The 27,869-nt window shown below is 47.4% G+C and overlaps 1 protein-coding gene across 5 annotated transcripts; it reads right to left on the minus strand.

Moving 5' to 3' along the window:
- Positions 1–103: 103 nt before the first annotated feature.
- LOC129503236 (solute carrier family 22 member 20) lies at positions 104–27,775 on the minus strand. 5 transcript variants are annotated; one of them, XM_055315229.1, is made up of 10 exons: positions 26,099–27,775; positions 25,920–26,023; positions 24,328–24,482; positions 22,356–22,524; positions 21,688–21,811; positions 20,553–20,668; positions 13,334–13,548; positions 11,438–11,546; positions 11,061–11,260; positions 104–523 (listed from the first exon to the last, which is right to left on the minus strand). In XM_055315229.1, the coding sequence occupies exons 1-10, from the start codon at positions 26,471–26,473 to the stop codon at positions 417–419; spliced, it is 1,674 nt and encodes a 557-aa protein (XP_055171204.1). In that variant the 5' UTR covers positions 26,474–27,775; the 3' UTR covers positions 104–416. The 5 variants fall into 5 exon arrangements, with proteins under 5 accessions (XP_055171204.1, XP_055171205.1, XP_055171207.1 ...); XM_055315230.1 differs by having other exon boundaries at positions 11,061–11,264; XM_055315228.1 differs by having other exon boundaries at positions 416–1,455; positions 11,061–11,264.
- Positions 27,776–27,869: the final 94 nt, after the last annotated feature.

The following is a 27,869-nucleotide window of genomic DNA, read 5'->3' on the forward strand; positions in this document are numbered from 1 at the left end:
TTCTCAAGGACAAGCTGGGTGAGGCTGTCCCAGGGACAACCAGGGGCACAAATGTCAGCCACTCTTACTTTGCAAAGACACAGTGTTTGGGTGGAACAAAAATGAAGAGGTTTTATTTCTTTATTTATTTAAATTTAAATTTTTTATTTTTTTTGAACAGAGGTTTTAAGGGGCCGATTCAGGGATGGGAAAGAAAAAGAGTTCCTCCTTTGGTCCCTGGACATGGTTTCTCTTGACTTTGTACATATTTGTGATATCAATTGGCTGTTGGTGGTAACCAGTAACCACAGCCCTGGTTTGTGGACAGCTCTTTGGCATGGGCTGGCAGAGCCACCATGGTCCTTGGCCAATCTCACCCTCCATCAGGAAAAGCCCCAGGGTGTCTGGACATCAGATGAGGTGCTGCCAGCATGCTCTCATGGCAGCTTAGATGGTTTCTTTGAGGGGAGAAGCTCCCAGCTGCTGGAGAGAAATTTCTTCCCTCTTTTCTTCCGGATCCTTCCTGGAAAGACCTTCTTTGACTCTGTTGAAATGAAAAGGCAATGGAAAAACAAGCCAGAAAGGCAGAAAGGAAGTGGTGAGAAGCAGGTGGTATGTGCACAGTATTCACGATGTGTGTCTCTACCATCCTAAAGCCCCCAAGAAAGGTAGAAGCCATGGCGGCCCTTCCTCTAGTGCTCATGGGGCACCTCAAGGAAAGACTGCAAGGTCAAAAAGCTTTCCAATGAGGACCCAAGGTCAGACATGCACCCAAGGTCACCCAGCTGGTCATCGTGGCACCAGGCTCGCTGAACTTGCTGGTGCTGGGCCTGGTTCACCTGTGGACCAGGGGCAGCCACAGAGAGCCCAGGGGACTTGGCACTGTCAGGGCTCTTCTCCCTCTGCTCCAGGTAGAGAATCAGCCAGCCCGAAGCAGGGAAGAGAATCAGGGGTGGGGAGGTGACAAGGAAGTCATCTAGAATAGCCTTCCAAATAGTGTGAGGGCTGCCCGTGGGGCTCTCTGTCCTTGGACCAGGTGCAGTTTTGACTTTTTCATTTTTATCCCTCTATCTTTGAAATGATTTGTGTTCTGGTCACTTTTATTTTATCCTTGTGCGACCAAAAATGTTTTATTCTGCATAATTGCATTAGTCTTCATTTTTTTTTTTAATAATAACACCTCTTGCCAATTTCTTTGGTCTACTTTTAGCTCGCTCCAGTTTGAGAACTTTTTCAATGTTCCAAATGTTTTTATCAGAGTTTTTATCCTTACCTTGTAGCTCTTATTTCTAACCTTTTAGTTCAACAGTTTAAGGCATTTTTGCATGTGATTATTTCTTCACATAATCACAAAGAAACAGTTCGTTCCACTTGTCCTCCATTTCTCTCTTTTTTTGCACTTGAAGCCTTGTAGCCTTTCTATGTCCTTTGAGTCCATTCAGCATTTTGGTTTTACCCGTTGTGTGCCTGTGGGGGCTGAGGGACAGGAAACTGTTTCTCCTCAGCTCCTGCCAATAGATTCCCCATCCCTTCCAAAGATGATTCCTAAAAACCCAGAGGCAGACATTCTCCAGATTCAACTGCTGCAATGGTTAGGCTTGCTCAATACTATTTTAAAAATTCATCACATGGGGGCACCTGAGTGGCTTGGCGGGTTAAGTGTGTGCCTTCAGCTCAGGTCAGGATCCTGCGGGTCCTGGGATCGAGCCCCTCCTTGGGCTCCCTGCTCAGTGAGGGGCCTGCTTCTCCCTCTCCCTCTGCTGTTCCCTCTGCTTGTGCTCTCTCTCTCACCCTCTCAAATAAATAAATAAAGTCTTATAAATAAATAAATTAAATAAATAAATAAATAAATAAATAAATAAATAAATAAATTTTTTGTATGAGCAAAGATGACCAGACCAGAGGTGGCCTGTTGTGTGAACTGAAATCCATGGTCTCCTTTTTTTAATGTCTGAAATATAATACAATAAGCACTAAAAACATGCTGGGTTCAGCCATGCAGCTGGTGCTCCCTGTGAGTGAGAGGGTGGCAGGAGGTCCCAGCTGACCGATGGCCTGGGCTTTGGCCTTGGTGGAGTGCCAGCTCTCCTGCTGAAAGGCTGAAAATCCATCCCCCAGCCCTCACCTCTCTAAGTCCCTACTACCAGTGGGAGAACTCCATGGAAGGCCATTGATTGGAGCCTTGCAACTTTGTCTAGGCCCTGCTGCCTCTCGTCTGGGTCTTTCCATCATCTTGGCAGGCTCTAAGAATCATTACCATCTTCCCAGACCCTTCCCTAGCTTCTAGGCCTCCAGAGGAGCTGCCCTGTGTCTGGGAAACAATCTAATTGGATTCTTATAATTGCTTTCCTTGTGTGCTTCTCTCCCTTGGTTACCAAAGAAAGCCTGTTCAATATAGACAATTTGGAGATAATTTTTATGTTTAAATTTTTTTAAGTTTTATTTATTTATTTTTCTTTTTAATTAAAAAAACTTTTTAAGTTTAATTTATTTAAATAATCCCTACCTAATGTGGAGCTTGAACTCAGGACCCTGAGATCGAGTTGCATGTTCTTCTAACTGGGCCAGCCAGGCACCCCCAGAGATAATTTTTAAAATGTAAAGTAGCCAGGAAAAAATTAAATGTCACTCATACTTTGAGGCAACCACTGTCACCATTTTAATATATTTCTTTCTCTCTTTGGAGTCTCTATTTCTTTTTTTTTAAGTATGTATGTATGTATGTATGTATGTATTTATTTATTTATTTATTTATTTATGTAATCTCCACACCCAGCATGGGGCTTGAACTCATGGCCTCAAGATCAAGAGTTGCATGCTCCACTGACTGAGCCAGGCAAGTGTCCCTTAATCAATGTTTCTTCACATAATTAGGAAAATATCATAATTAATTTCAATATACTATTTAACATTATATTGTAAACATTCCCCATGCCCTTAAAAAGTCTTCATCAAGTGCTCCTGGGTGGCTCAGTCTGTTACATGTCTGCCTTCAGCTCAGGGGTCCTGGGATGGAGTCCTGAATTGTGCTCCCTGCTCAGCAGGGGGTCTGTTTCTCCCTCTCTCTTTTTTTAAAGATTTTATTTATTCATGAGAGACACAGAGAGAGAGAGGCAGAGACACAGGCAGAGGGAGAAGCAGGCTCCATGCAGGAAGCCCGATATGGGACTCGATCCCTGGTCTCTAGGATCACACCCTGGGCTGAAGCCAGCACTAAACTGCTGAGCCACCTGGGCTGCCCTGTTTCTCTTTCTTCTGCCCCTCCCTGCCACTCATGCTTGCATGCTCTCTCTCTTTCCCTCTCAAATAAATAAATAAAATATTTAAAAAAAGAAAGTCTTCGTCAATGTAACTTCCTACAATTGCACGGCATATCATATTTTGTTCAAATTGTTGGAGATCTGGAGAGTTTACAATTTTTTCCTGGCATATTAAACATGGTGATGAATATCCTTATAAATAAACTTTGTCCACATTTCAGCTTATTTCCTTAGGGCAGAGCCCTGGCAATGTCATTGCTACTTAGAAGAATATGAAAATTTTTCCATCTCATGCTCCGTGAGAGAAACTTCAAGAAATGTTGCAGGAGTTTCCTTCTTCCTGTTGTCATTGACTACTACTGTGTTTTAAATGTTTTCCTTATTGGATATTTAAAAATTACCTCTTCCCTGTTTTAATTTGCATTTCTTTCATTATGATATGAGTACCTTTCCCCTGTTTATTTTCTATCAGCACTTCCTCCTTTGTGTATGTTCTATTCTTACGGAAAAGAGATTCCTTTGCTATGTTACTTCAACAAACTGGGGCATAAGCTCAACTTGGTCATGGAGGCTGACCTGGCCCCAGACCAGGCACACAGACCATCCCGGAGATACAGTATTTGGTTTTGTGATTAATGAAGGATGGGAGTAATTTACAATGAAATAATTGATAAACAAATGGATTTTTGTCAGTCTGTGAAGTAAGTATGGAGGAAGTTCCCTTATATCTTTACATAACCCAGGAACCAGAGGTAAAAGGTACATTACAGCTAATCCCTCTTGGCTTGCAGCCATCTTGGAGATGGGTGATATGAACCTTGGAAAGAGCCATTTTCTTCTCATCTTAATCCTTGACACCCAAGACCTGGGACCAGCACTCATAATTATTTGTGGAGAGTAGAAATGGAGAAACATGAAATGGGTGAGGAGTTCTTCAGTTTTTTTTTTTTTTTAAGATTTTATTTATTTATTCATGAGAGACACACACAGAGAGAGGCAGAGACACAGGTAGAGTGAGAAGCAGGCTCCATGCAAGGAGCCTGATGTGGGATTCAAACCTGGGACTCCAGGATCACGCCCTGAGCTGAAGGCAGACGCTCAACCACTGAGCCACCCAGGCATCCCGAGTTCTTGAATTCTTATTGTCCAGATATTGAAAACTACTTGACTGACTCATGAGAGAGGCCATTTCTTGCCTCTCGTTCCCCAACATCACTGTTTCCTACCAAACCAGAATAAGTTGAGTTTTTTCTGACTCCTATTTGGTTAGAAGGGAATTGTCAAGAAGAACCTCAGACAAGTTACTGAAGAAGCCCACGGACCAGAACGCCTGGGAATCATGCAGGAGCATATTAAAGGTATCTGATTATAAGCCCCTCAGGGGTTCTAAAAATCTTAACTCAAGAGGTTCTATGGCTATTGGAACAGGTAAGCATTGTGGAAGAGTACTTATTTTCCATCGGGGTGATATTGCCTCCAGGGGGTAAAAACTAGTTCTTGAGGGAGGGGGGACAAAAAAATCTGAGATATTACAATGGTTTGTGGCTTTCAAAGGGCTATGGTATATGAACAGATAGTATATCTGTGGTATTAAATTGTTTTGGGGAGGGTGGGGTATGGTTAGGGGGAGGGTGATAATGTAAAATGGTTGAAAAACTGTTCCAGAGCAACTTCTCTAAATTCCTAGACCCAAGGCCCCTTTTAGGCTGAGATTTACTAATGCAAAGGAAACGGAAAGGGATTTTTAAAAATCAGACCACATCGATCCTTCCTCCAAGTCCTGCAGTGGTTTCTCTATTGAGTTAAGAGCCTAAATTCTCAGAGTGGTCTCTAGGGCTGCCCCCGCCCCTCCCCAGGCTCATCTTTAAAGTTCATATCTGGCCATCACTCAGCTCCTCCCAACTTATTGGGACTTCACGGGGCTTGCATAAGCTCTTCCCTTTCCCAGGGACACACTTGTCCCCTTCTCAGCCAGGCTAATTTCTTCTCCTCTTCAAGTCTAGAAGCATCCACAATCACTCAATTATTCTTGCTCTCTCTCTTTTTAAAGATTCTATTTACTCATGAGAGACATACAGAGAGAGGCAGAGACATAGGCAGAGGGAGAAGCAGGCTTCCCGCAAGGAGTCCAGTGCGGAACTCCATCCTAGGACCCCGGGATCACACCCTGAGCCAAAGGCAGACACTCAACCACTGAGCCACCCAGGCATCCCTCAATTATTCTCTCTTAATTACATATTTATTTTTGTGTATTTGTTCTCGATGCACCTTACTCTATAACCTCCAAGAGGGCAAAGGTCACATCTGTCTTATTCACTCTACATACCACCCTTAGCACTGTGTCTGACCTATAGGAGGAATTGATTGAATAATAATTTAATATGTAGATTAGATTTCAAAAAGGCGGGGATCCCTGGGTGGCTCAGCGGTTTAGCACCTGCCTTTGGCCCAGGGCGTGATCCTGGAGTCCCGGGATCGAGTCCCGCATCGGGCTCCTGGCATGGAGCCTACTTCTCCCTCTGCCTGTGTTTCTGCCTCTCTCTCTCTCTCTCTCTCTCTCTCTCTCTCTCTCTAATGAATAAATAAATCTTAAAAAAAATAAAATGTTATTTAAAAAAAAAGATTTCAAAAAGGCTAAATTAAACACCAGGTAAAATCCTTGGCCTCCAGAACTCTGGGAAAAACTCCCTGATCAGTGTCCACTATTTTTATCAACTCACTCATGGCAGGGCTGCATCTGGACTTGCTCCTACTGGTGCCTACCCAAGAGCAGATTTTGTTGCCTAAGATGTTTACTAAAAAAGCATCATGTCTGTGTCCTCCTTGTCACATTTAGGAGTGCCTGGGTGGCTCATTTGGTTAAGCATCTGAGTTCAGCTCAGGTCATGATCTCAGAGTCCTGGGATCAAGCCTGGTAAAGCCCCCCACCCATCCCAACTGGGCCTCTCTCTCTGCCTCCTGTCATGCATGCTCTCTCTCTCTCTCTCAAATAAACAAATAAAATCTTTAAAAAGATAAGTCACAGGTTTAAATTTCTTATGCAAAAGTTTATATGAGATGGAAATAGGCTTTGAGTATGGCTAGTCCACCTCTTGGCATCATTACACTTGCTACGATCTCAAGGATGAATCTAGAGGGGTGTGAGGTTAGAGGAGTGAGGAGGTCAAGGTCTTATCTGTTTATGAGACAACTTGTGTCATCAAAAATATATGGAAGACTTTTCTTCCCTTCTCTTCTTGAACAATTTGATCTTAAAGCCATTATGTGGCACAGAGCAAGGTAAGTGTCCACATGGAGGGTTGACCCAGTGTGGGGTTTTGGAGCCCAGGTAGGGTATGGAGGGGTCCATGAAGGAGAGGGAAGGGTTATATGCTGGGGGACTGATCAAATAAGCAAATATGTTAAGGTTAAGGGAAGGCAGATTTCTCATTGTCAGAGAAGGGAGTTAAATATGTAAAGGGAGAAAACTGAGATAAACCTGGTGGTAAGTGGTGTTGGATTAAAGTTGGAAGTAATGGTATGACTCATGGTTTTCAGTATGATTTACAGATATAGAAAAAAAAGATGTATGGGTCCATGTGTCTATATGTATATTCATATATTCTCTGCTTCTATCCACTGAGAGGGCTTGAGAGCAGAAAAACCCCATAATAATGAGCCCCTCACATCTGGATCTTGGCTTTTTAAAGATTCATTTATTTGAGAGAGAGAGAGAGAGAGAGAGAGAGAAGGAGGGGGAGTGGCAGAGGGACAGAGAATCTCAAGCAGAGCCTCCACAAGCCCAGGCAGGGCACCAATCTTACCACCCTGAGATCATGACCTGAGCCGAAATCAAGAGGCAGACCCAACCAACTGAGCCCCTCAGGCCCCCCACGGATCTTGGCTTATAAATACCATTCTATACTAAAATGAACCAGGATGCTCAGAGAAATGGTTGCCAAGACAACTATGGGGAAATGAGCTTAGAATATCTGGTTGTGCCAGAAAACAAGGACATGCTTAAAGAATTTGAAAAGAACACAGAAGTCAAAAGGTTCATGCTGGCCAAATTTAGGAAAACTGAGCATCAAAATAGGGTATAATATATTAAAGAATAAGGATTTACAAATCCATAATGATACAAATATGTACATAATAAATTGAACGTTTGATAAGGAATAGAATGTTTACATAGTTTCAAAGTACTTCAGCACAAAATGCTTGTTAATTACAGAGGGGAAAAGAGTAACTTTACAGTGCAAAAGCCTGGCAGGTACCTCCTTAATTAAGAGATCAAGAGGGGGACGCCTGGGTGGCTCAGCAGTTGAGCATCTGCCTTTGGCTCAGGGTGTGATCCCTGGGTCCAGGATCAAGTCCCACATTGGGTTCCTTGCAGGGAGCCTGCTTCTCCCTCTGCCTGTGTCTCTCTGCCTCTCCTCTCTGTCTCTTATGAATGAATAAATAAAATCTTAAAAAAAAAAAAGAAGGGATCAAGAGGAACATCACCAATCAGAGGACAGATCAAAATCATGTGCCACCTGATGGGATATAATGAGCATGACTCAGCATCACTTCTGTGACAGCACTGCCAGAGATGCAGAAGCTACAACCTATAACATTGGCAAAACCCAAAGCAAGGGAAAATCTACAGAATTAACTGGTCTGTAATCTTCAAAACAGTCAAGGTCATTGTTAACTCACAGCTACTCTGTGCCAGCTCTGTGTTCATCTTCAAAGACACCTGGAACCAAGACACTGACCATTAACCACACACAGCAAGGATGAAATGTACTAGCCAGTAATTTATAAGGTGCTGTTAAAGGGGACGCTCCCCCTGGAGCCAACCTGTCCCAGCTTATCTAACATTGTTTATTGAAAATCATGGGTTTATGGTCTGCAATTGGTTTACCTGGTTATACAACCTGATATTAGCTGTGACCAACGGGATACCAAAAACCCCTCATCAGACTCGTGCCTTGGCTTCCCTGAGCTTGAGATAACTCACTTTCATGCCCACAGCCTGTGAGAGAGACAAAACCGAGGGCAGAGAGGACCCTGGGCGGTGCACCTGTTTGCCTGCCTTTTCTTCCTCCTACTGTATTGTATACTTCAGCTCCTGAAAGCCTTGTGAGCTTCGTGGAGTCCTGCTTGTCCTTCCTATTATAAAACCCTGTATAAGTGTTGGAGTCGAGAGAGCCAGAGAACACCCGAGGACCTAGTTCAGCCTGAGAGAAATGCAACAACCAAATGCCACTTGTGATTCTGAACCAGATCCTCTTGCTTTATAGAACGTTGGTGGTGGGGCAAGGGGGCTGGGATAGGGAAGACTGGCAGAACTTGAATGAGCCCTGAGAATTAAATAAAAATCATATACCAATATTAGCTTTCTAACTGTGATGGTTCTATTGGGGTTATGTAGGAGAACATCTTTGTTTGAAAGAACTACGCAGCGCAGTATTTGGAAAAGATCTCTCAACAACTCTCTCTCCCAGAGTTCAGACAAAAAGTGTAAGCTTGAGAGTGTTCCAGATCATACTCAACACACACACATATATAATTTAAAAAATAAACGATAGGGGCACCGGGGTGGCTAAGTGGTTGAGCATCTGCCTTTGGCTCAGGTCATGATCCTGGGGTCCTGGGATTGAGTCCCACATCGGGCTCCCCGCGGGAGCCTGCTTCTCCCTCTGCTTATGTCTCTGCCTCTCTCTGTGTATCTCTCGTGAATAAATAAATAAAATCTTTTTATTTTATTTTATTTTTTTATTTTTTATTTTTTATGATAGTCAGAGAGAGAGAGAGAGAGAGAGAGAGAGGCAGAGACACAGGCAGAGGGAGAAGCAGGCTCCATTCACCGGGAGCCTGATGTGGGATTTGATCCCAGATCTTCAGGATCGCGCCCTGGGCCAAAGGCAGGCGCCAAACCGCTGTGCCACCCAGGGATCCCAATAAAATCTTTTTAAAAAAATAAAAAATAAATGATAAAAACAATATGAGATCTGGGACTACTCTACAACATTTGTGAAGCTTCAGAGAGCTTCCCGCATTTTAGATATCAGTTAGTTTTCCAATGTGTACAAGCTCCTCCACAGACTCTGGGACGAATGGACTTCTGTCGGGACCAGCTAGGTCAGACCCAATAGGCAAATTGTTGTGAGAAATAACGGGTTGTCCTCAACTATTTTTAAAAATAAAATTATTTTTAGGGGCATCTGGGTGGCTCAGTTGGTTAAATGTCTGACTCGATTTCACCTCAGGTTGTGATCTCAGCGTTGTCGGATCAAGCCCCATGTCTGGCTCCCCGCTTGCCATGGAGTCTGCTTGAGATTCTCTCTCTCTCTCTCTCTCTGCCCCTCCCCCTGATCTCTCTCTATTTCTGTCTCAATAAATAAATAAAATATAATAAAATTATTTTTAGTAAATGGTCTCCATTATGTAATTGTTTCACATCTGTAACAACATATAGTAGTATACTGGGATTTTTTCTATAGCCAGGGTAAGCAAAATGTGACTTTAAAAATGCCCAGGCCAAAACCATTACAGTAATGTCAGGGGAAGCCACACCTCCAGTTGTTTTCTTATGTATTTGGGTCCCTCAGGCAACATCTCAGAGCACCTGCAAACAGGCTCTGGATTGGGTTATTGACAAATGCTTACCCAATATCTGGGATGTTTAGACCTACACCTCTGGCATGAGTGGGAATTAAAAAGGCAGAGAGCAAAGGGAGGAACGTTCCAGACAGAGTACCTTGGTGGTGGCAGGGGTCAGATCCTGGGAGCCTTGTAAGATTTCAGATTTTATCTTCAACTTTGTAAAAAGGTGCCAGGGAAGGGTTGCAAGGAGAAGCGATGTAATTCTTTACATGGCAAGCCTTTCATACTAGTCGCTATATAAAAAATAAAGTGGAAGGAACAGGGGAACATCTGAGGCTTTTACAGCTGTCCAGACCAGAAGGCGGATGGTCACAGGGGTGAGGGAGATGGACAGATTCTTAATATATCTTGAAGGCAAAATTGACAGGACTCGCCAAAGAATGTGTCCTTGATCTATGTGAGTCCAGCCTTCGTCCATGGCTCAGATTAGATGTAGGATGTTTATGGGGGATTATTTTAAGGATTTCAAACACAGGTCTCTGGGCACAGATGGCTCCAGCTGTGGGATCAAGCTAGACAGAGAAAGCTATAAACTTGGGCTCCGTTCCCTTCCCAGGCCCCATTCTTCAAAACCAAGGGCCTTCACCAACCCCATTGTTGCAGAGAAATGCAGTACGTCTGCCCTGATACTTTTAGAAACCTCATCAAGGATGTCAGCTTACTCAGTGACCTCCCTAAGGGGATCCACGAGAGAAATTTCTTTTAATGCTAATTGCTGAGAAAAGCTTCACTTTCCCCAGAGAACTATCATCCCTTTACCTCTCTCATAAGACGACAAAAGTCATTAACAGGGTCTCCCTTTCTGTTGCCAGGAAGCTCTGAGCCAGATTTGAAGGTCACCATGGCAGCCCCACCGGCCAGTCTTTGCTTTGGAATATGGTACCTCTCGTCACCACAAACCGTCATCCCCACTTCTCTGCCAGGCTTTACTTCAACTCATGTTCCCATTGTGCCTGGTCTACAGTTTATTCTTTGTTCTATTTCACTATCCTTGTTGGATCTGTCTGTTGAAAGTGAAGCCTCTTAGACAAAGGTGGGCAGGGGAGGCTGGTCTTCCCCGCATGGCTCCCGCTCACCACCCGTGACATCATAACAGCAGTCAGAGGACCCTCATGGCCCCAAGTTATTTCATGGGAACCTGCAGCCTGTTTGGCCATCCTTACCCCACCATGCCCAGAGGTTCCTCACCTCCTCTCCATGGCCTCAATGGTCTCCACCAGAGGTGCATTGCGAGTCTCGGCCAGGAAGCAGACGGCCAGTCCGGCCAAGATTGAAGTAGCCCCGAAGCCGATGGGTGGCAGGATGGTGCTGAACTCCCCGAGCGTGGTGACCAGGGGTGCAACCAGACCCCCAAAGCGGGCGTTGACTGAGGCAAAGCCCATCCCCATCTGCCTAAAAAGTATGAACTGGTCAGTGGCTGTGGCCCAGACTGCCTAGAGGGCTGGGAGTGCCAGGCCTTGGGTGTCGGGGGGTAGACAGAAAGGAGAGGACATCTAGCTTCAGCAAACCCAGCAGGTGTCAACCCGGAGCTTCAGGGCCTCCCAGGTTGGGGCAGGTGCACCCACCTGATCTCTGTGGGGTATAGCTCTCCAGTGAACAGGTACACACAGATGAAGGAGCTGGCCAGGCAGCCTTTGCCTAGTGCAGCCTGGGCTGTGCGCAGGGTCTGCATATCTGCAGAGGGGTAGGCAGAGCCAGGGTTAGGGAGTGCTCAGAGCCCCAAAGGGGATCAGGGAGGCAGAGGGGTAGTGGTGGGTATGGGGTGGAGGCAGAGGCTGCTCAGGAGTGGTGGGGTATGGGGTCGAGGCAGAGGCTGAGGTTTGGAGCCCAAAAAAGGAGGAGGGAAACACAGCAATGGGAGGAGGGGGTTGGGATTTCCACTACCTCACTTTCCCACCTAGGCCGCAGAGTGCCCCGCACTGCCCTAATCTCATTTATGCCTTCTTTTACCCCCTCCCAAGGCAGGACAAACTTTGGAGTCAGGCCTGGGTTCAAATTCCAGCTCTGACTCAGCTGGGTGACCTCGGTTACTGTCACTTGACCTCCCTGAGCCTCCTTCCCTGTCCTCAACTGTAAAATGAGGGAAATACCAGCACCTGCTTTACAGGGTTGTCATAAGATTGCTGTGATGTCATGAGTGCAAAGGGCTCAGTGCTCATTAAATATTTGCTGTTACTATCATTACCTTGTCCTGCTAGTGGTTATAAACAGTAAAACCCCAATGCACATGCCCAACATTGAAGCAATGGTCAAGGAAATTATCGTACATTCCCTGGCTGCACACTGGAACCAGGAGGGGAGATTTATAAAACATCCACACTTGGGCCCTACCCCCTCTCTATTAAAGTCTCTGAGCCGTAGGCTCAAGTTTGAGTATTTCTTGAAAGATCACTAGGAGATTCCAATGTGCAGCGAGAGTTGTAAAACACCAATCTAGATGAATTATTATATACTGATACAAAGCTAAGGTCATAAAATGTTGATATTAACATGGAAAAGTATATTGGGGTGCCTGGGTGGCACAGTTGGTTAAGCATCCAACTCTTGGTCTCAGCTCAGGTCTTGATCTCAGGGTCATGAGTTCAAGTCCCATGTTAGACTCCATGCTGGGCATGGAGCCTACTTTAAAAATAATAATAAATAAGTGTGCCTGGGTGGCTCAGTTGGTTAAGCATCTGACTTCAGCTCAGGTCATGATCTCAGAATCCTGGGGTTGAGCCCTAAGTCTGGCTTCCCACTCAGTGAGGAGTCTTTCTCCCTTTCCTTCTGCCCCTCCACCCACTTGTGCACTCATACTCTCTCTCTCTCAAGTGAATGAATAAAATCTTAAAAAATAATAATAATGATAGATAAATAAATAACATGAGGAAACGTACTTATGTTATAATATAGTGAAATAGGGATACATTATACATACATAAATAAGATATACACATAATCATATATATATATAATATATCAAATACAAAATCTGCAAGAAGGAAAAAAGATTGGAAGAAAATATGTCAAAGTACTAATAGTAATAATCCATCCACTCTATAAGAAAGCAATGAAGCACCAAGAAATCAGACAAGTTGCCTAAGGCCATGGGCCTTGGCTTCACACAAGCTCTAGGACTCCGATACTCAGCTCTGGCTTCTTGCTGGAATCACTGGACTGTTCTTTAGCTACTTAGGGTTTGGTCCCATTCCCTGACACTGGTGGCATTGGCCTTGAGCCTTTGGGTTTTCAAAGGTCATCAATCTGACAAGAGGTAAATGCTTTAAGGGCAAAGACTCTCGTCTTTGCCGATTCTCCACCATGGCCCTGAATGCTCATTAAAAACCCTGCTAATTGACACTCACTTCCTTTTCAGATCCAGAAGAACATCCCTCAGCCTTGTTCCCTTGCTGTATTCATTGCCCACCAGACCCCAAACCCCAGAGACTCCCAGGTGGTCATGGCAGAAGTAGATGGCTCACCTTCTGGCACAAACATGTTCACGATCACCATGAGCCCGGCCAGGATGAGGAAGGAGGCCACAGTGGCCCGGCGGCCCACGTAAATCATGGTGGTGGTGGCCACCAGCATGGCCGGGATGTCTATGACCCCAAACAGGACCTGCACCAGGTATACGCTGAGTCCAAACTTCTGCAGGTCCATGGCCAGCCCATAGTAAGCCATGGAGTTGGAGAACCTGGAAGAGGGAGCAGAATGGTCCTGCTCTAGCCCATGGTTCACCGTCCTGCACCCAGGGGATGGCACAGGGTGAATGACACAGGACTCCAATTTCGGGGAGTTAAAATCCCCTGAATTTAACCTGTTCCCTTTTCTCCCCACCAAATCCAAGTCTATGACTTGGGTCTTAGAGCCCAGGCTCCTCCCTCCATGTTCCAGCTTAACCACCTGCTCCCTGGAGTCCGAGTCTGTGGGTTCCAGAATGTGAGTGTTTTTCCCTGTCTGCACTGCTCCAGCCTCCATCCCCAGCCTTCAGTGGCTGAGCTGAGCATCACATCTAAGAGCTGGAAGGAGAAAACGAGAGCCTTCCAACAAGGTGAAGAAGACTCCTTAGGACCCTCATGCGTCTCCCAGTGTTTACTGAGAAATCGGCCCCTGAAGGTGGCTGCTTCTGCTAAGGGAGGTTTACAGTCAATCTGGCTACAAAGACCTGGAGTTCCCACAGCAGGAGTAGGGGTGGGGGGGTGGGAGGGCGGTCTCCAGAGATATTTATTTATTTATTTATTTATTTATTTATTTATTTATTTATTATTTTTAAAAAGATTTTATTTATTCATAATAGACAGAGAGGCGGGGGGGGGGCAGAGACACAGGCAGAGGGAGAAGCAGGCTCTATGCAGGAAGCCCGATGCAGGACTCGATCCTGGGACTCCAGGATCATGCCCTGGGCCAAAGGCAGGCGCTAAACCACTAAGCCACCCAGACATCCCCTGAGAAATTTATTTATTTTATTTTATTTTTAAAGATTTATTTTTATTTATTTATTTATGATAGACATAGAGAGAGAGAGGCAGAGACACAGGCAGAGGGAGAAACAGGCTCCATGCCGGGAGCCTGACGCGGGACTCGATCCTGGGACTCCAAGATCATGCCCTGGGCCGAAGGCAGGCGTGAAACCGCTGAGCCACCTAGGGATCCCCCCTGAGAAATTTAAAATGTCCCTAAGGCAATGTCTCAAAGAGATGTTTGAATATCCATATTCATAGCTCCATCGTTCACAATAGCGGAAAGGACTCCAAGTGTCCACCGACTCCTGAATGGATGAACAATAAGTGGTGTAGGTGGGTAATTACTCAGCCTTCAAAAGGAAGAAATACTGACAGTGCTCCCATGGTGCAGAACCCTGAGCACAGTACACTAGCTGAAATAAGCCAGTCACGGGGTGCCTGGGTAGCTCAGTGAGTTGGGCATCTGCCTTCAGCTTAGGTCATAATCTCAGAGTCCTGGGATTGAGCCCCGCATCGGGCTCCTTGCTTAGCGGAGACCCTTCTTCTCCCTTTCCCTCTGCCACTCTCCCTGCTTGTGCACTCTCTCTATCAAATAAATAAATATTAAAAAAAAAAGAAATAAGCCAGTCACAAAGAGAAAAATACTGCATGATGCTACTTATACAAGGTCCCTAAAGTAGTTAGAATTATAGTGACAGAAAGGAGAACAGTAGTTGCCACAAGGGCTGGGTGGAGGGAGAATGAGTTGTGGTTTAGTGGGTTAAAAACAGAGTTCCAGGGGATCCCTGGGTGGCGCAGCAGTTTGGCGCCTGCCTTTGGCCCAGGGCGCGATCCTGGAGACCCGGGATTGAATCCCACGTCGGGCTCCCGGTGCATGGAGCCTGCTTCTCCCTCTGCCTGTGTCTCTGCCTCTCTCTCTCTCTCTGTGACTATCATAAATAAATAAAAATTAAAAAAACAAAACAAAACAAAACAGAGTTCCAGGGGATCCCTGGGTGGCTCAGCGGTTTGGCGCCTGCCTTTGGCCCAGGGCGCAGTCCTGCAGTCCTGGGATCGAGTCCCGCATCGGGCTCCCGGCATGGAGCCTGCTTCTCCCTCCTCCTGTGTCTCTGCCTCTCTCTCTCTCTCTCTCTCTACGTCTATCATAAATAAATAAATAAATCTTAAAAAAAAAAAAACAGAGTTCCAGTTTTGCAAAGTAAAAAAGAGTCCTGGAGGATGGTTTGCACAGCAATGGAATGAAAACACTTAGCACGGCAAAACTTTATGCTATGTGTATTTTACCCCACTTAATAATAAAAGAATGGGATTGGCCCCCATGAGTCCAGGTGGGTCGACCTGGTTCTGTTTCCCTGAAAGTATATTGGGGGTGTGTGTGTGGAAAAACAGAATTTGGCAGTGGGCTTTCTCCAAGCATCTGCCCCCTTAGCACCTACTGAGAAACGCCTACCATCCCTCCCACCTACCCCCAGCTTTGTGAGTCAAGGGAGATGGAGAGAAAGAAAAGATGCATCATCATTCTTGTTGGCCCTAGGCAGATCTGAGGGGGCCCAGGGGAAATTCAGGTCTGATTTTGGCTCCTCCAAGGTGGAGAGGAGAGGCAAGGCCCCCCACATAGTATTTTGAACCCCCTGGAAGACAAAGTCACCCAGACAAAACATCCTGTAGCCCTTCACACTGCAGGGAAGGCAGTGTGACATCAGCTTTATTTGGTTGGGACTTATTTAGAGTAGATAATCTGACCTTGGAAAGACAGTCCTGCTTCCTCAGTCTCCATATCCTGCCTGGACATCACAGTCATTGCGTGGACTGCCTCTCCATGTTCTCCACTGACCATTCCCTTCTCGAAGCTTCGTCTTGGCTCAGCTTCCCTGACCTGCGCCTCATGCTTTCTCTCTTTCCCCCTCTATCTGGTATTTCTCTGTGTTCTTCCCCCTTCTGCCTTCTCCCCACTGTAGATGCTCTTGCCTTTCTTCCTTCAAAGCATGGAAATATTGTGTTGTGTCCAGGCATAAGGCCAGGAATGAGATGGCCAAAGTCCTGCCTTCTCTGGGCTTCCAGTCTGGTGTGGAGACAAGCATTCGAGGAAGGAAACGCTATTCCCCTCCCCCTCATGGAAAAGACTTTGTTGTGTCCTTGAAACACAACAAAACCATCTTTCATGTTTCCCTGCCCTGATGTCTCTTGAATGAACAGTGGGACTCCCTGCCTACTAAATTCTACAAGAACCTCCAGCCTTCTTTCTGGTGCAGTTTTGGCAAGAGGTGGAGGAACCCGAACCCCAAGGCAGTGAGGCAGGGCTCAGATGAGGACAGAGACTCCCACAGAAAAGCCCTGGACTTTCAATCTCTATCCCCCTCCTCCCCAACCCCTGCCCAGAGGTCCACTGCAAAGCCACCCCACTGCCCCTCAGCACTTCAGAAAGACTTCTGGCATTTCATGGAGGGGTCCTGGTCTGAGCCTGTCTAGCAGCTTATTATTTCTCTCTACCTCAAACCAAAAAAGCTTGCTTTTTACCATGTGCCCTATTTTCATCTAGAGGTGAGAATGACTTTCCAAGGATCAGGTCCCTGCTCTGTTATGTGAAACCAATATAGTCTCCAATAACCCAAAATGATATTTTTCTCCTCGTGGCTCACGCAACCACCACATCCTGCACCATCAAAGATGATGACTCTAGAAAGATCCTGACTGGGTCACATGGGGCTGTGACATGAACAGGAAGACGAGGCTCCCAGGACAAAGACAAAATTCTTACTTGCCTCCTAGTGATTTTATCATTTAGGAAATTGTGAGGGTTTTAGGAGTTCTGTGTCAGAAACTGGGGGCAGAAAGCCATATATATATATATACATACATTCTATTATCTCATATCACGTAAGGGAACATCCTCAGGCTCCTGGGATTAGGACAGGGATCAATAGTATTCATTGATAGTGTGTGTATACACACACACACACACACATATTTATTTATTCTGGGTATAATTTTGGTTGGATATTTTTTTTTTTACATTTGGAATAAATTTATATTCACAGAAAGTTTGAAATATTAGATTAGGGGCTCCTGGGTAGCTCAGTTGGTTAAGTGCCTGCCTTTGGCTCAGGTCATGATCTCAGGGTCCTGGGATCAAGTTCTGTATCAGGCTCCCTGTTCAATGGGAAGTCTGCTTCTTCTCCTTCTCTCCACCTCCCCTCCTCCCCCGTGCTTGTGCTTGCTTTCTCTCTCTCTCTCTGTCAAATAAATAAATAAATAAAATCCTTAAAAAAAGAAAAAGATAAATTAGATTAGACATCTTGGAGGGAGGTCTTATTCTGCCTTCCACAAGGAGTGTATTCATACAATGGAAGGCAACACAATAAGAAGAACTAAATTATATGCTGCAACCTGGATACACCTCACAAACATGATATTGGACAAGTGAAAGTTCAAAAATAGGTTAAAATAATCTGTGGCATTAGAAAAACACTGTGGGGTGGCTGGTGGCTCAGTAGGTTAAGTGTCTGCCTTCCACTTAAGTCATGATCTCAGGTTCCTGGGACTGAGCCCCGTGTCGGGCTCCTTGCTGAATACGGCTTCTCTCTCTCCCTCTGCCCTTCCCCCTGCCCCACTCATGCTCTCTCTCTCTCTCTCTTAAATAAATAAGTAAAAATAAAATCTTAAAGTAAAAAAAAAAAAGAATAAGGATTGTAAGAACCCCTGAGCTGAGAACTCAACCATATTATGCCTAGAATTCTGACCTACTTCATGAGCTGGATTCATGTAGCACTGTAAAGATATTTACAGATATGATTAAGTTATCAGAAGCAAGTAGCAGATATGTATGTATGGTATTAGCCCATTTTTATAATATATGTGCATGTCTTGTGTGTGCAAAGGTCTAGAAGGATACAGATGTGTGTGGTGGAGCTTGCTGCTGTGGATGGGGTGGGAGCAGAGAGGGAGGAGAAGCATCACATTCCTCTCATACAGTGATAACAGGTGCACATCTGTTTATCAAATGTCAGTACTGAGTTTACTAAGTGTTGGCTTCACATACATTATTGCTTCTAATCTTCACAACCACCTTTTGTGGTAGGCACTATTATAATATCAATGGTACAGATGGGGAAACTGAGATACAGAGAGATTTAAGGAACTTGCCTAAGATCACACAGAGTTGTGGCAGAGCTGAGATTCTAATCCAAGCAGTCAGGTTCCAGAGTCCTGCCTTAATTTATTTTTAAATATTTTTATTTATTTATTTGACAGAGAGAGAGAGAGAAAGAGAACACAAGCAGGGGGAGTGGCAGGCAGAGGGAAAGGGAGAAGCAGAGTCCCATAGAGTAGGGAGCTCAACTCAGGACTCGATCCCAGGACTCTCAGATCATGACCTGAGCTGATGGCAGACGCTTAACCTTGTCTTGTTTTTTAAATTGAAATACAGTTGAGTCCTGCCTCATAATCAATACACTATACTGACTTTATGTTTCTGGATTGTTTGAAAAAAAAATTTTTTTTTTCAATGAGTATGCAGTGCTTTTGTAGTTTAGGAAAAAAGCCAGAGGAGAAAAAGAAATCCAAGTTAATGGAAGGCATTTACAACAGAAGTTTGTGAAAGTCAACCAGTTCCTCACACTTCCTCTTCCTTTCAAAGGTCCCCACCTGCCAGCAGAAACCCCATCTGGGTGACCCAGTCACTAGCTGCCCAAATTACTTTCTTTTAACAGAAATGGGCCTTAGCTTATTCTTTCCAGAAGGATCCAAGAGGGGACTTTCAACACTGGAATTTTTAATTCATGATATTTCTTCCCAGTGGGAAGAGGACAGTGAAGAGAGGGTCTTGTGGGCCCGCAGAGTGCTGGCAGTAGAGTATCACTTCCCTGACTTGGATTCTGAGGAGCTCACTGGGTGCCGAGGGCCAGAATTGCCCCATGGGCAACAGTGTCAGGGCAGAAGCCCTCTAAAGGTCCAGAGTGGTGGACAATCCTACATTTCTAGTGTCTAGGGGACACAGCCCCAACCTAAATCATAGCTTAGACTCTACCCAAGCACTTACCCTGGCCATGTCAGGGGGTTACATGTCTAAATGTTTAGCCCTCAAAAAGACCTTCGGGGTAGGTATATAAGCAGGAAATTGGGGCACCAGGAGGCTGACTGACTTGCTCAAGGTCACTTAGGTAGTCTGGTTTACCACAGCCTAGCTAGTAACCACTAATCAAGAGTGCTGGATCTCCTCCAGACAACAGATCATTCATGGCCTGTGTTCACTGCTTCACAAATATCAACCCTTATTATTTACATGTCCAGGATATCATATCCTGGGAAGTGAAATTGAAATGATCCCCAGCCTTTTTAAAATCAGATCCTTATCTTAGGATCTGCCAGCTTCCAGTCTGTGCTAACGTGAATGGATTGTGTTTGTGGTTTTATCCTTTTTACACTTCATGTGTATTGATGTAGCTGCTGGGACTTCCTTCCTGGTCACCTGGCAAACTCCACAACCATTTTTGTAAAATCCACTTAAATGCCATCTTCTGCATGGAGCCCTCAGCAGCCCCAACCAGGAGAACTGCTATAAGGACACTTGTCATACCTCATAGACATTATTGTTTCCCTGTGTGCCCCCTGGACCAACGAGTATTCTTCTAGAGGAGGACACTTCCCAGAATCTCTTGGAGAGCCCCCAAGACCTTTCAGGGTGAGACAAGGTGCATTTTGGAAAAGCTGCATGGGGGGATCCCTGGGTGGCGCAGCGGTTTAGCGCCTGCCTTTGGCCCAGGGCGCGATCCTGGAGACCCGGGATCGAATCCCACGTCGGGCTCCCGGTGCATAGAGCCTGCTTCTCCCTCTGCCTATGTCTCTACCTCTCTCTCTCTCTCTCTGTGTGTGACTATCATAAATAAAAAAAATAATAATAATAAATAAAAAATTTAAAAAAAAAAGAAAAGCTGCATGGGTGATTTCTAATGGGTGCCCCACCCCCCACCAAGGTGAGATCCACTGTCCAGATGTAGGGTCCCTAGGTCAGCACAGATGTTTCATCTATGACCACATCTCAGTGCCAAGCAGAAGGTGAGAGGACCCTAGAGAAGGGTAGGGACAAGTTTGAATTCACAAGGTTCACCTGCTCATTGCATTAAGACTATTCGAAAAAAAAAAAAAAAGACTATTCGAGAACAGTTTGGAAGTAGGGATAAAAGGCGAGTGAGTCTCTGCCTCAGGTCAAAGACTTGTGCTTGAGCACATCACCTACCAGACCACCATGAGACAGCAGGTGACCTTTCGGATGGCCGGGGTTCGGAAGAGGTCCAAGATGGAGTTGGAGGTGCGGACACTTGCAATCTCACTCTGGATGTAGGAACTCACCACCTGGGCAAGGAAAGTTTGATCAGCAGATGGGAAGGATCTGGGACCCTATTTTCCTGTCAGGAGTCCCTTCGTCTGTGGAGAGGAAGGTCAAGGTTGAGGTCCCCGGCAAGATAGCTGGTTCTAGTCTCTTCTCCATCCCGGGACTGATGGCTCTCAACAAATCATTTCCAGAGCTTTGGGATGAAGAAGAGGTTCCAGTGTGAGTCCCAAGACTCTGAGATCGGCTTGGGCAGTGGTTAAGGGCAGGGGTTCTGACTGGTTCTGCTACTTCCCACTGTGTGTTCTTAGGAAAATGACCCAAAACATTCAAACTTCAGTTTCCTCATCCGCAAAAGTAACAAGTTAAATCAGATTATGTACCTAAAGCCCCAGCAGAGTGCCTAGCAGGGGGCTGGAGAATCATACCTCTTTATAATAAATGGTAACTATCTTATAAATGGTAATTGTCTTAAGACAGTATTTATAATAAATGGTACTTTTATTATTGATTCTTTGATCATTTCATTTTATGACTTCTATTTTAATATTTTCATTTCATTTTATCTTACTACTTATTTAAATTTCAGCTAGGTGTCAATGTGAATGGGGTTATTTCCCCATTGCAAAGATGGATAGACTGATAACCAAAGTGGTTATTTACTTCAGATCACATTGCCATTCAATGGCTAAACATTTTTTTTTTAAGATTTTATTTATTCATAGAGACACAGAGAGAGAATGAGAGGCAGAGACACAGGCAGAGGGAGAAGCAGGCTCCATGCAGAGAGCCTGACGTGGGACTCGATCCAGGGTCTCCAGGATCACACCCTGGGCTGCAGGCGGCGCTAAACCACTGCGCCACCGGGGCTGCCCAATGGCTGAACATTTTTGCTTCACTGGAACTCTTCCCTCTCTGTTTATTCCCCGCCTTCACCTGGAGACTGGGTGAGTCCTGGGAAGCTACTAAGTCCTGGTGCATCTCAGGGCCACCAGCCAGATTCAAAACAGTCTCTCTCCTTTCTTCCACCCATGCTGCCTACCTCTTTGGTCAGCCTTTCTCCTTCCTCCGCTCTCCCATTCATAACAGCCACCTTCCGCAGGTTCTCCACAGCTAGCTGGGACTTGCCATGAAGCAGGAGCCATCGGGATGACTCTGGCAGCCACCTGGGACCAAAAGAAGGATGAAACATGGCAATGTTGAGTAGATCTCCTTCTGTTCTCCAAAGCCGAGTACACCTTCATTCCCCTTCTTTCAGAACCTGAAAAAAGCAAACTGTCCTGCTGCCCACAGAGTCACGAAGACTGGAGGACATCCCTTTTGCAGAGAACATCAGACAAGGACACACTGAAGGGCACTTAGAAACTTACAGAGCCACTTTTGAATCTGGTTCTGACCTGGTGTGTGGCTTGAATAAGTCATGGGCCCTGCTTGGGCCATGCCTCAGTTCCCTTCATGTTGTGATTGCAAAGGAACTGATGAGGCAAAACCACTGGAATGTTCTGGAGCCCTACACTCATGTAAGGGATTTTATCAGAGCTTCCCAAGAGTCGTGGGCAGTCCCTGTGAGCCTGTGGTCCCCACAAGCATCAACCCTCTTTCAGTCCCCACCATGTCCAGCAGGTCCCAGTCACTGCATAGCCCAAACTTGTCACAGGAGGGGCTCAGTCACCAAGCACACCCTCCCTCACCCCTCTAACCGGGACGTACCAAGAATAGAGGAAGAAGATGAGGAAAGGAATGGAGACGGCAAGCTGCAGCCACCGCCAGGGGCGGATCAGGTATGCCACTCCGGCCAGGATTAGCTGACCTAGGGTAAAGGAGTACCCCAGCAAGACCCCCGCCACGGTCCGGCCCTGGGTGGGCATCCACTCCACGACTGTAGAGAAAATCAGGAACAGGATCAGTGGGGCTCATAGCCCACACAGTTGTCTAATTCACCTGTGCCCTTCAGAGCGACTCTGGCTACTTGAAAGTTTTCCAGATATCTGCTGAGACACAGGTGCACCAAAGAACTAAATATAACCAATAAAAACCACAAGAATGTTAGAAAAAATCATGGCGATTTTTTTTCAATCTTAGAGTCAGTTAAGTCGTTTCTAAAAATGCCACAAAACCCAGAAGCAATAAAAGGGAAGATCAACAAATTTGACTTTATGAAAATAAGAGTACATATGAAAACAAATACCTTGACAGGCTTAAAAAAAAAAAAAAGCAAATACCATTAAGTCAAGTCATAATGTTAGCAAAAATAAGTAAACAAACAAAAAATTTGCAACTCAAATTTAAAGGTAAATTATGAGTTACCCTAATACTGGAAGGGTTCTTACACTTCGATAGGAAAACAACAAAAAGGCAAAAAAAAAAAAACAAAACCAAAAAAAAAAAAAAACCAACAGGTAAATAGTTGGTAGGAAAAGAAATATAATGGCTCTTAATAACATGATTTTTTTTTTTTTTGTAAACAGCAAAACTTGGAAATAACCTAAATGTCCATGCATGGAGGACTGGTTAATAAATCATGCACATTCTCACAAGGCAACTGTAACAAATTAATGAGGACACTCCTTTTCCATGAGCCGCCAGCTCCTGCCGTGTGTCTGGTCCATCAGCAAATCCTGTTGCTTCTACCAACAGAAGCCAGCAGAGCCCTTCCTGCCTCTTCCTGCTACCCCCTGGCCCAAGCCAGTCTGCCGCTTGCTGGTGACTGCAGGGTCCACAGGGATCCTGGCAGGTACTAAGTCAGATCAGGTCAGACCTCTCCTCAGCTTGGGCTTCTCCAGGGGCTCCTGTCTCACTCAGAGTCAAAGGCATAGTCTAAATGGCCACAGGATCTAAGGATCTGACCCCCAACTCCCTGACCTCCTGTCACCACTCCCCTCCCTGCTCTGCTCCAGCCACAAGAACCCCCTCCTCTTGAGCCCCCTAGAAATGCAGGTCCCTTGGGGCCTTTACCTGGAATCTTCTTCCCCCAGATAGCTGTGGGGCATACTTTCTCCCTCCTGCAAGTTCTGCTCGGACCCCTCTCAGTGAGGACTTTCCCTGGCCACTCCACACCCCCCACTCACTGCTTGCTTATTCTCTTTCTGGGCTTTAGCTTCATCTGTAGCATTTATTCCTTCCAACATACTAACAGTGCTCCATGCCAGAGACACCTGCAGCTACCTGAAACCAGCCTCAGTGGGGACGGACCCTGTTACTTTGGGAGTGGGGGACATTCCCACCTGGCTTCCAGGGGGCCAGGTCTCCACCACGATGCTAAGGAGTCACCACCTTTGCAGCCCAGGTGAGCCCTGCCTTTTTTTGGAACCACATACCCTTGGGGCTGCCTGCAACCTTGGGGACCACTGTGTCTCGGGTCCCTGCTATGTCCCCACCCTGAGCCTGGCATACAGTAGATGCTTACTAAGTATGGTATACAGTAGGTGCGCACAAAGTGGTTAGTGTTGACTATTGCACAGAGGAAATAACCCAACCCTCTCAGAGTACAGATGGGCAAATCTCAACCCAGGGCCATGGCTGAGAGTCCAGGTCACCCAAGAACCCCCGGTGGGGTCCTGAGCTGAAGTTACTGGGTAAGAATCCCATCACAATGCAACAGGAATGATGTCTGCTGATAGGGAGCCATCCCCCCTTCCGTGAGCCACCCTCCCAACCCAGGCCCCTGCTTGGCTGGACTCACCCAGTGAGAGGGAGTTGAGAATGATGCCAGAGAAGGTCATGCCCATCAGGAACCGGGAGATGCAGTAGGCGCTGAAGGAGCCAAAGTAGGCCGTGGCGACCCCTGAAACTGCCAGCTGCAGGTACGACCAGACCAGAGGGCCCTTGCGGCCCAGCCTGAGCCAGGAGCCAGGCACAGGTTAGCTTCCGGAGGTGGCAGAGAGGTCCCTTGTGGGGGCCCTTGGGGGAGGGCAGGGGGAAGCTGCCCCCCAGGCCGCCCCCTCCTAGCAGAACAGGTGTGTCCGCTGGGCCCCAGGCATCGACAGCAGAGGTTGGTCAGGGAGGGAGAACTGCCGTGAACAGGTGTGGAACAGAACTAGACATAAAGAGGTACCTTTTCTCTCTGTCCCCTCACTCTAGGAGTATGTCTGGTCTCCCAACCCAGCTCCTAATCTTCCAGGCTAGGGAAAAGGCAGGGATTCTGCAAAGGTCCAGAGGCAGGTAGGGCAGTTGGTGCGAGGGTCCCGAGTGAACTTCTGGTTGGACAAAGGCCACCCACCAGGACTTAGGGGCCAGTGGGAGCAGGACCCCAGGGTCAAGTCTTCATTTGAACTGATGGTGTTGGGGAGGTCAGGGGGGTCGGGGGCTTGTCACACCACAAAGGGGTTGAAGGTCAGGGTTCAGGGCATCAGGGTTATCCCAGTCTGGCCTTGCCACTGCTCCATTCAGAAGTGAGGGTCTGGTGTGGCTGGAGGGCAGCAGGCCATGAAGGCAGTGGACAGCATTTCTTCCCTACATGCCCCATGATACACTCACGTGTTCACTCATTCATTCTTTGACACAGACCTGCATCGTTCACCTCTAAGTAACAGTCCTGCTCTGGGGGCTGGTGACAAACACATGTGACACTATGGGTAAGATACAGCTCCTACTTGGGAAGACCAGGCTGTGTTGTGACACAGAGTGACCAGGGTCATGACAGAGCTGCCCATGAGGTGCCTGAGGCATGCTGCACAGGAGCCAGTCTGCCCTCCAGGTTTGGGGCAGGCCCCCCGGAGCTGTGGAGGATGAAGGAAGGGAGGAGGCAGAAGAGAGGACAGAGAAGGTGTGGAGACGACCTCATCAGAGCCATGTGCTATGTTGTGTTCCCTGGTGTCTCTCTAGCAGGGCTGCTGCCTGTCATGAGGAACCATCATGCTTCGTTCTGGTCATCCATGCAGTAGAATTCAGTAGGGAGGTAGGGAGGACCAGAAAGCTTTCTAAAGGAACATGCAGAGGCCTTAACATGAAGTAAAAGCCAGGTACAGAAGCACATGTGGGGTATGCCGACATTTGTAATAATAAAGGTGGGACAGAACATATGTATTGTTGGCTTGGATCATGTAAAACCACAAAATCGCAAAAACATCTCTGGTAGATGCACAGAAACCAGGATGCCCTCTAGAAATTACTGGATGGTGGGGCAGGAGCAGGAAAGGGGCGCTTCCCTGCAGACTCTTATACTTTCTGGAATTTTGAACCACGGGAACGTAGTATCTATATACAAATACACTGCAATAACGTAAAATTAATAGAGAGGCTCGGGTGGCTGGGCCCTCCTCCCTAAAGGCTCACCTGTCCGCAAGGCTGCCAAACACGGCGGCACCCACCAGCACCCCTGCCATGTAGATAGACTGAGCCAGGTCTCGGAGGGGGCGGGCCTCACATACCAGATCCCACTGCAGGGGAGAGAGGGGCACTCCAGCCTCGGCCTCAGGTGGGCAGCCCCCCACACCACCCTGGCCCCCACTGACCTCCATCACGATGGTGGATGGGAAAACGCTGCGGTCGTAGACCCAGCCATCCTTGCAACCCTCTGTGGCCGGCTCATGGGCAGAGGTGTTGGGGCTCAGGAGGGCCCACTGAGGCTCTGTGAAGCGCCGGCATGGCTCAGGGGCCCCGAGCTGGTCCAGGGGCACGATGGCCCTCAGCCAGGCCCCCGAGGTGTTGGTGGCGGCCGCAGTGTGGTTTGTGGGGCCTCGACAGTGGTGGTGGGGCACGGCAGCTGTGAAGTTCTGCAGGAAGTTGTGACAGGCCAGCAGGCTGCAAGGCAGCAGCAGCAGGGCTGTGTAGATGAGCTGGAAGCGACCCACACCACCCAGACTGTCCAGCAGATCTGTGAAGGCCATGGCTGAGGGCCTGGCCCAGGGCCCAGCCTGCTGGGGCCTTATGTAAAGGACGGGCCCTGGGAGGTGGAGGAAGAGAGCCGGGGTCAGGACCACAGATGCCCCATGTCCAGCAGGTCGGAGGGGTCCAGTTACACCTCACAGGAGGCCTCGGATGTCCCCATGTCTGCAGGGCTCCCCCTCCCTCCAGGACCTTTCTCATTTTTCTCAATCTGACTCCCTGGTTAGAAAACCAAGGGTCCCAGAGGGCCACCTCATAGCCCGCTGCCCAGAGCTGGAGGCCCAGCCACCCCAGCAGGACCCTAGCACTAATTGTGGCTCTATCATCACCCTCCCCTTTATTCTGGAGGCCATTTGGGAGGCATCTTCAAGAGCCAGATCTAGCTTCAGCTCACAGGACCCAGTCCCCGTCCCCCAAGCCCTGAAAAGTCAGAGGCCACACAGGAGAAACTGGGGTGGGGTGGGGGTGGAATCCTTTAAAAATGCTCAAGCAGGGCAGTTAAGGGGAACCCCTGGTCTTCCTGCCTCTGTTCCAGGCACTCAGCCTCAGCGTGGGGGTCAGTGAGAGGGTCGGGCCGCCCGATCAGTATTCTGACCCTTCCATCAAACAAAACCCCACATGGGGAGCTAAGAGGGTGAGGCCCAGTACTCCCGTGCTCCCAGGCCCCTACCTGGTCCTCTCACAACCCAGCCCAGACTCCCAGGAAGTGATGGGCATTCACCTTACTGACAGGACGCCCAGGCTCGGGACCCAGTCTAGGACTCCCAAGGGCAACATGCAGGCTCAGGACGGGGTCCAGGCCCGGTGCCAGCCTGTGGTGAGCAGTGTCCAGGAAGTCTGCCACTTGGGGCTCCACCTGGGGCTCCCAGCCACTGAGGGCAGCCCCCACCCCTAACCTAGGCGCTGTCAGCCTCTGCCCTGCAGATGCTGCCCTAGTGTGTGGCTTAGCCCCGTCACCCCCACTTCCCACTGTCCTACCTCCTCCTCTATCCTCACCTCAACCTACTCTTATCTGTGGTAAGAAAAGTCAGGACCCCAGAGGGGCTGGAGCTGCTTACATAAGCTGCAGGTGTCCAGGTGAAAGAGGCTCTGTGTTCTGGGAGCTTCCTGGGGGGTCAGGTTTGTGCTCAGGAGGTGTTCGGATTTCAGCTGGAGTGTACAGGGAGGGCAGGGGGCGGGCCCCTGGGGCTGTGAGGAGGGTGTATAGGACCCGCAGGGTTGCATGGGACCTCAGCAGTATGGCCTTGCCCCTGCACCTGGGGCCCCAGCTTCCCTAGGTACCCCAGCAGGGATGAAAGCCCTCAGGGCATCAGGGAAAGCGATGGAGAGCAAGGCAAGGGTGCTGTGAGGACCCAGGCTGTCCCTGCAGGTCAACACCTGCTGGTGCCTTCCTTGGCA

This window comes from Nyctereutes procyonoides, unplaced genomic scaffold, assembly GCF_905146905.1.
Source record: "Nyctereutes procyonoides isolate TBG_1078 unplaced genomic scaffold, NYPRO_anot_genome, whole genome shotgun sequence".
NCBI lineage: Eukaryota > Metazoa > Chordata > Mammalia > Carnivora > Canidae > Nyctereutes > Nyctereutes procyonoides.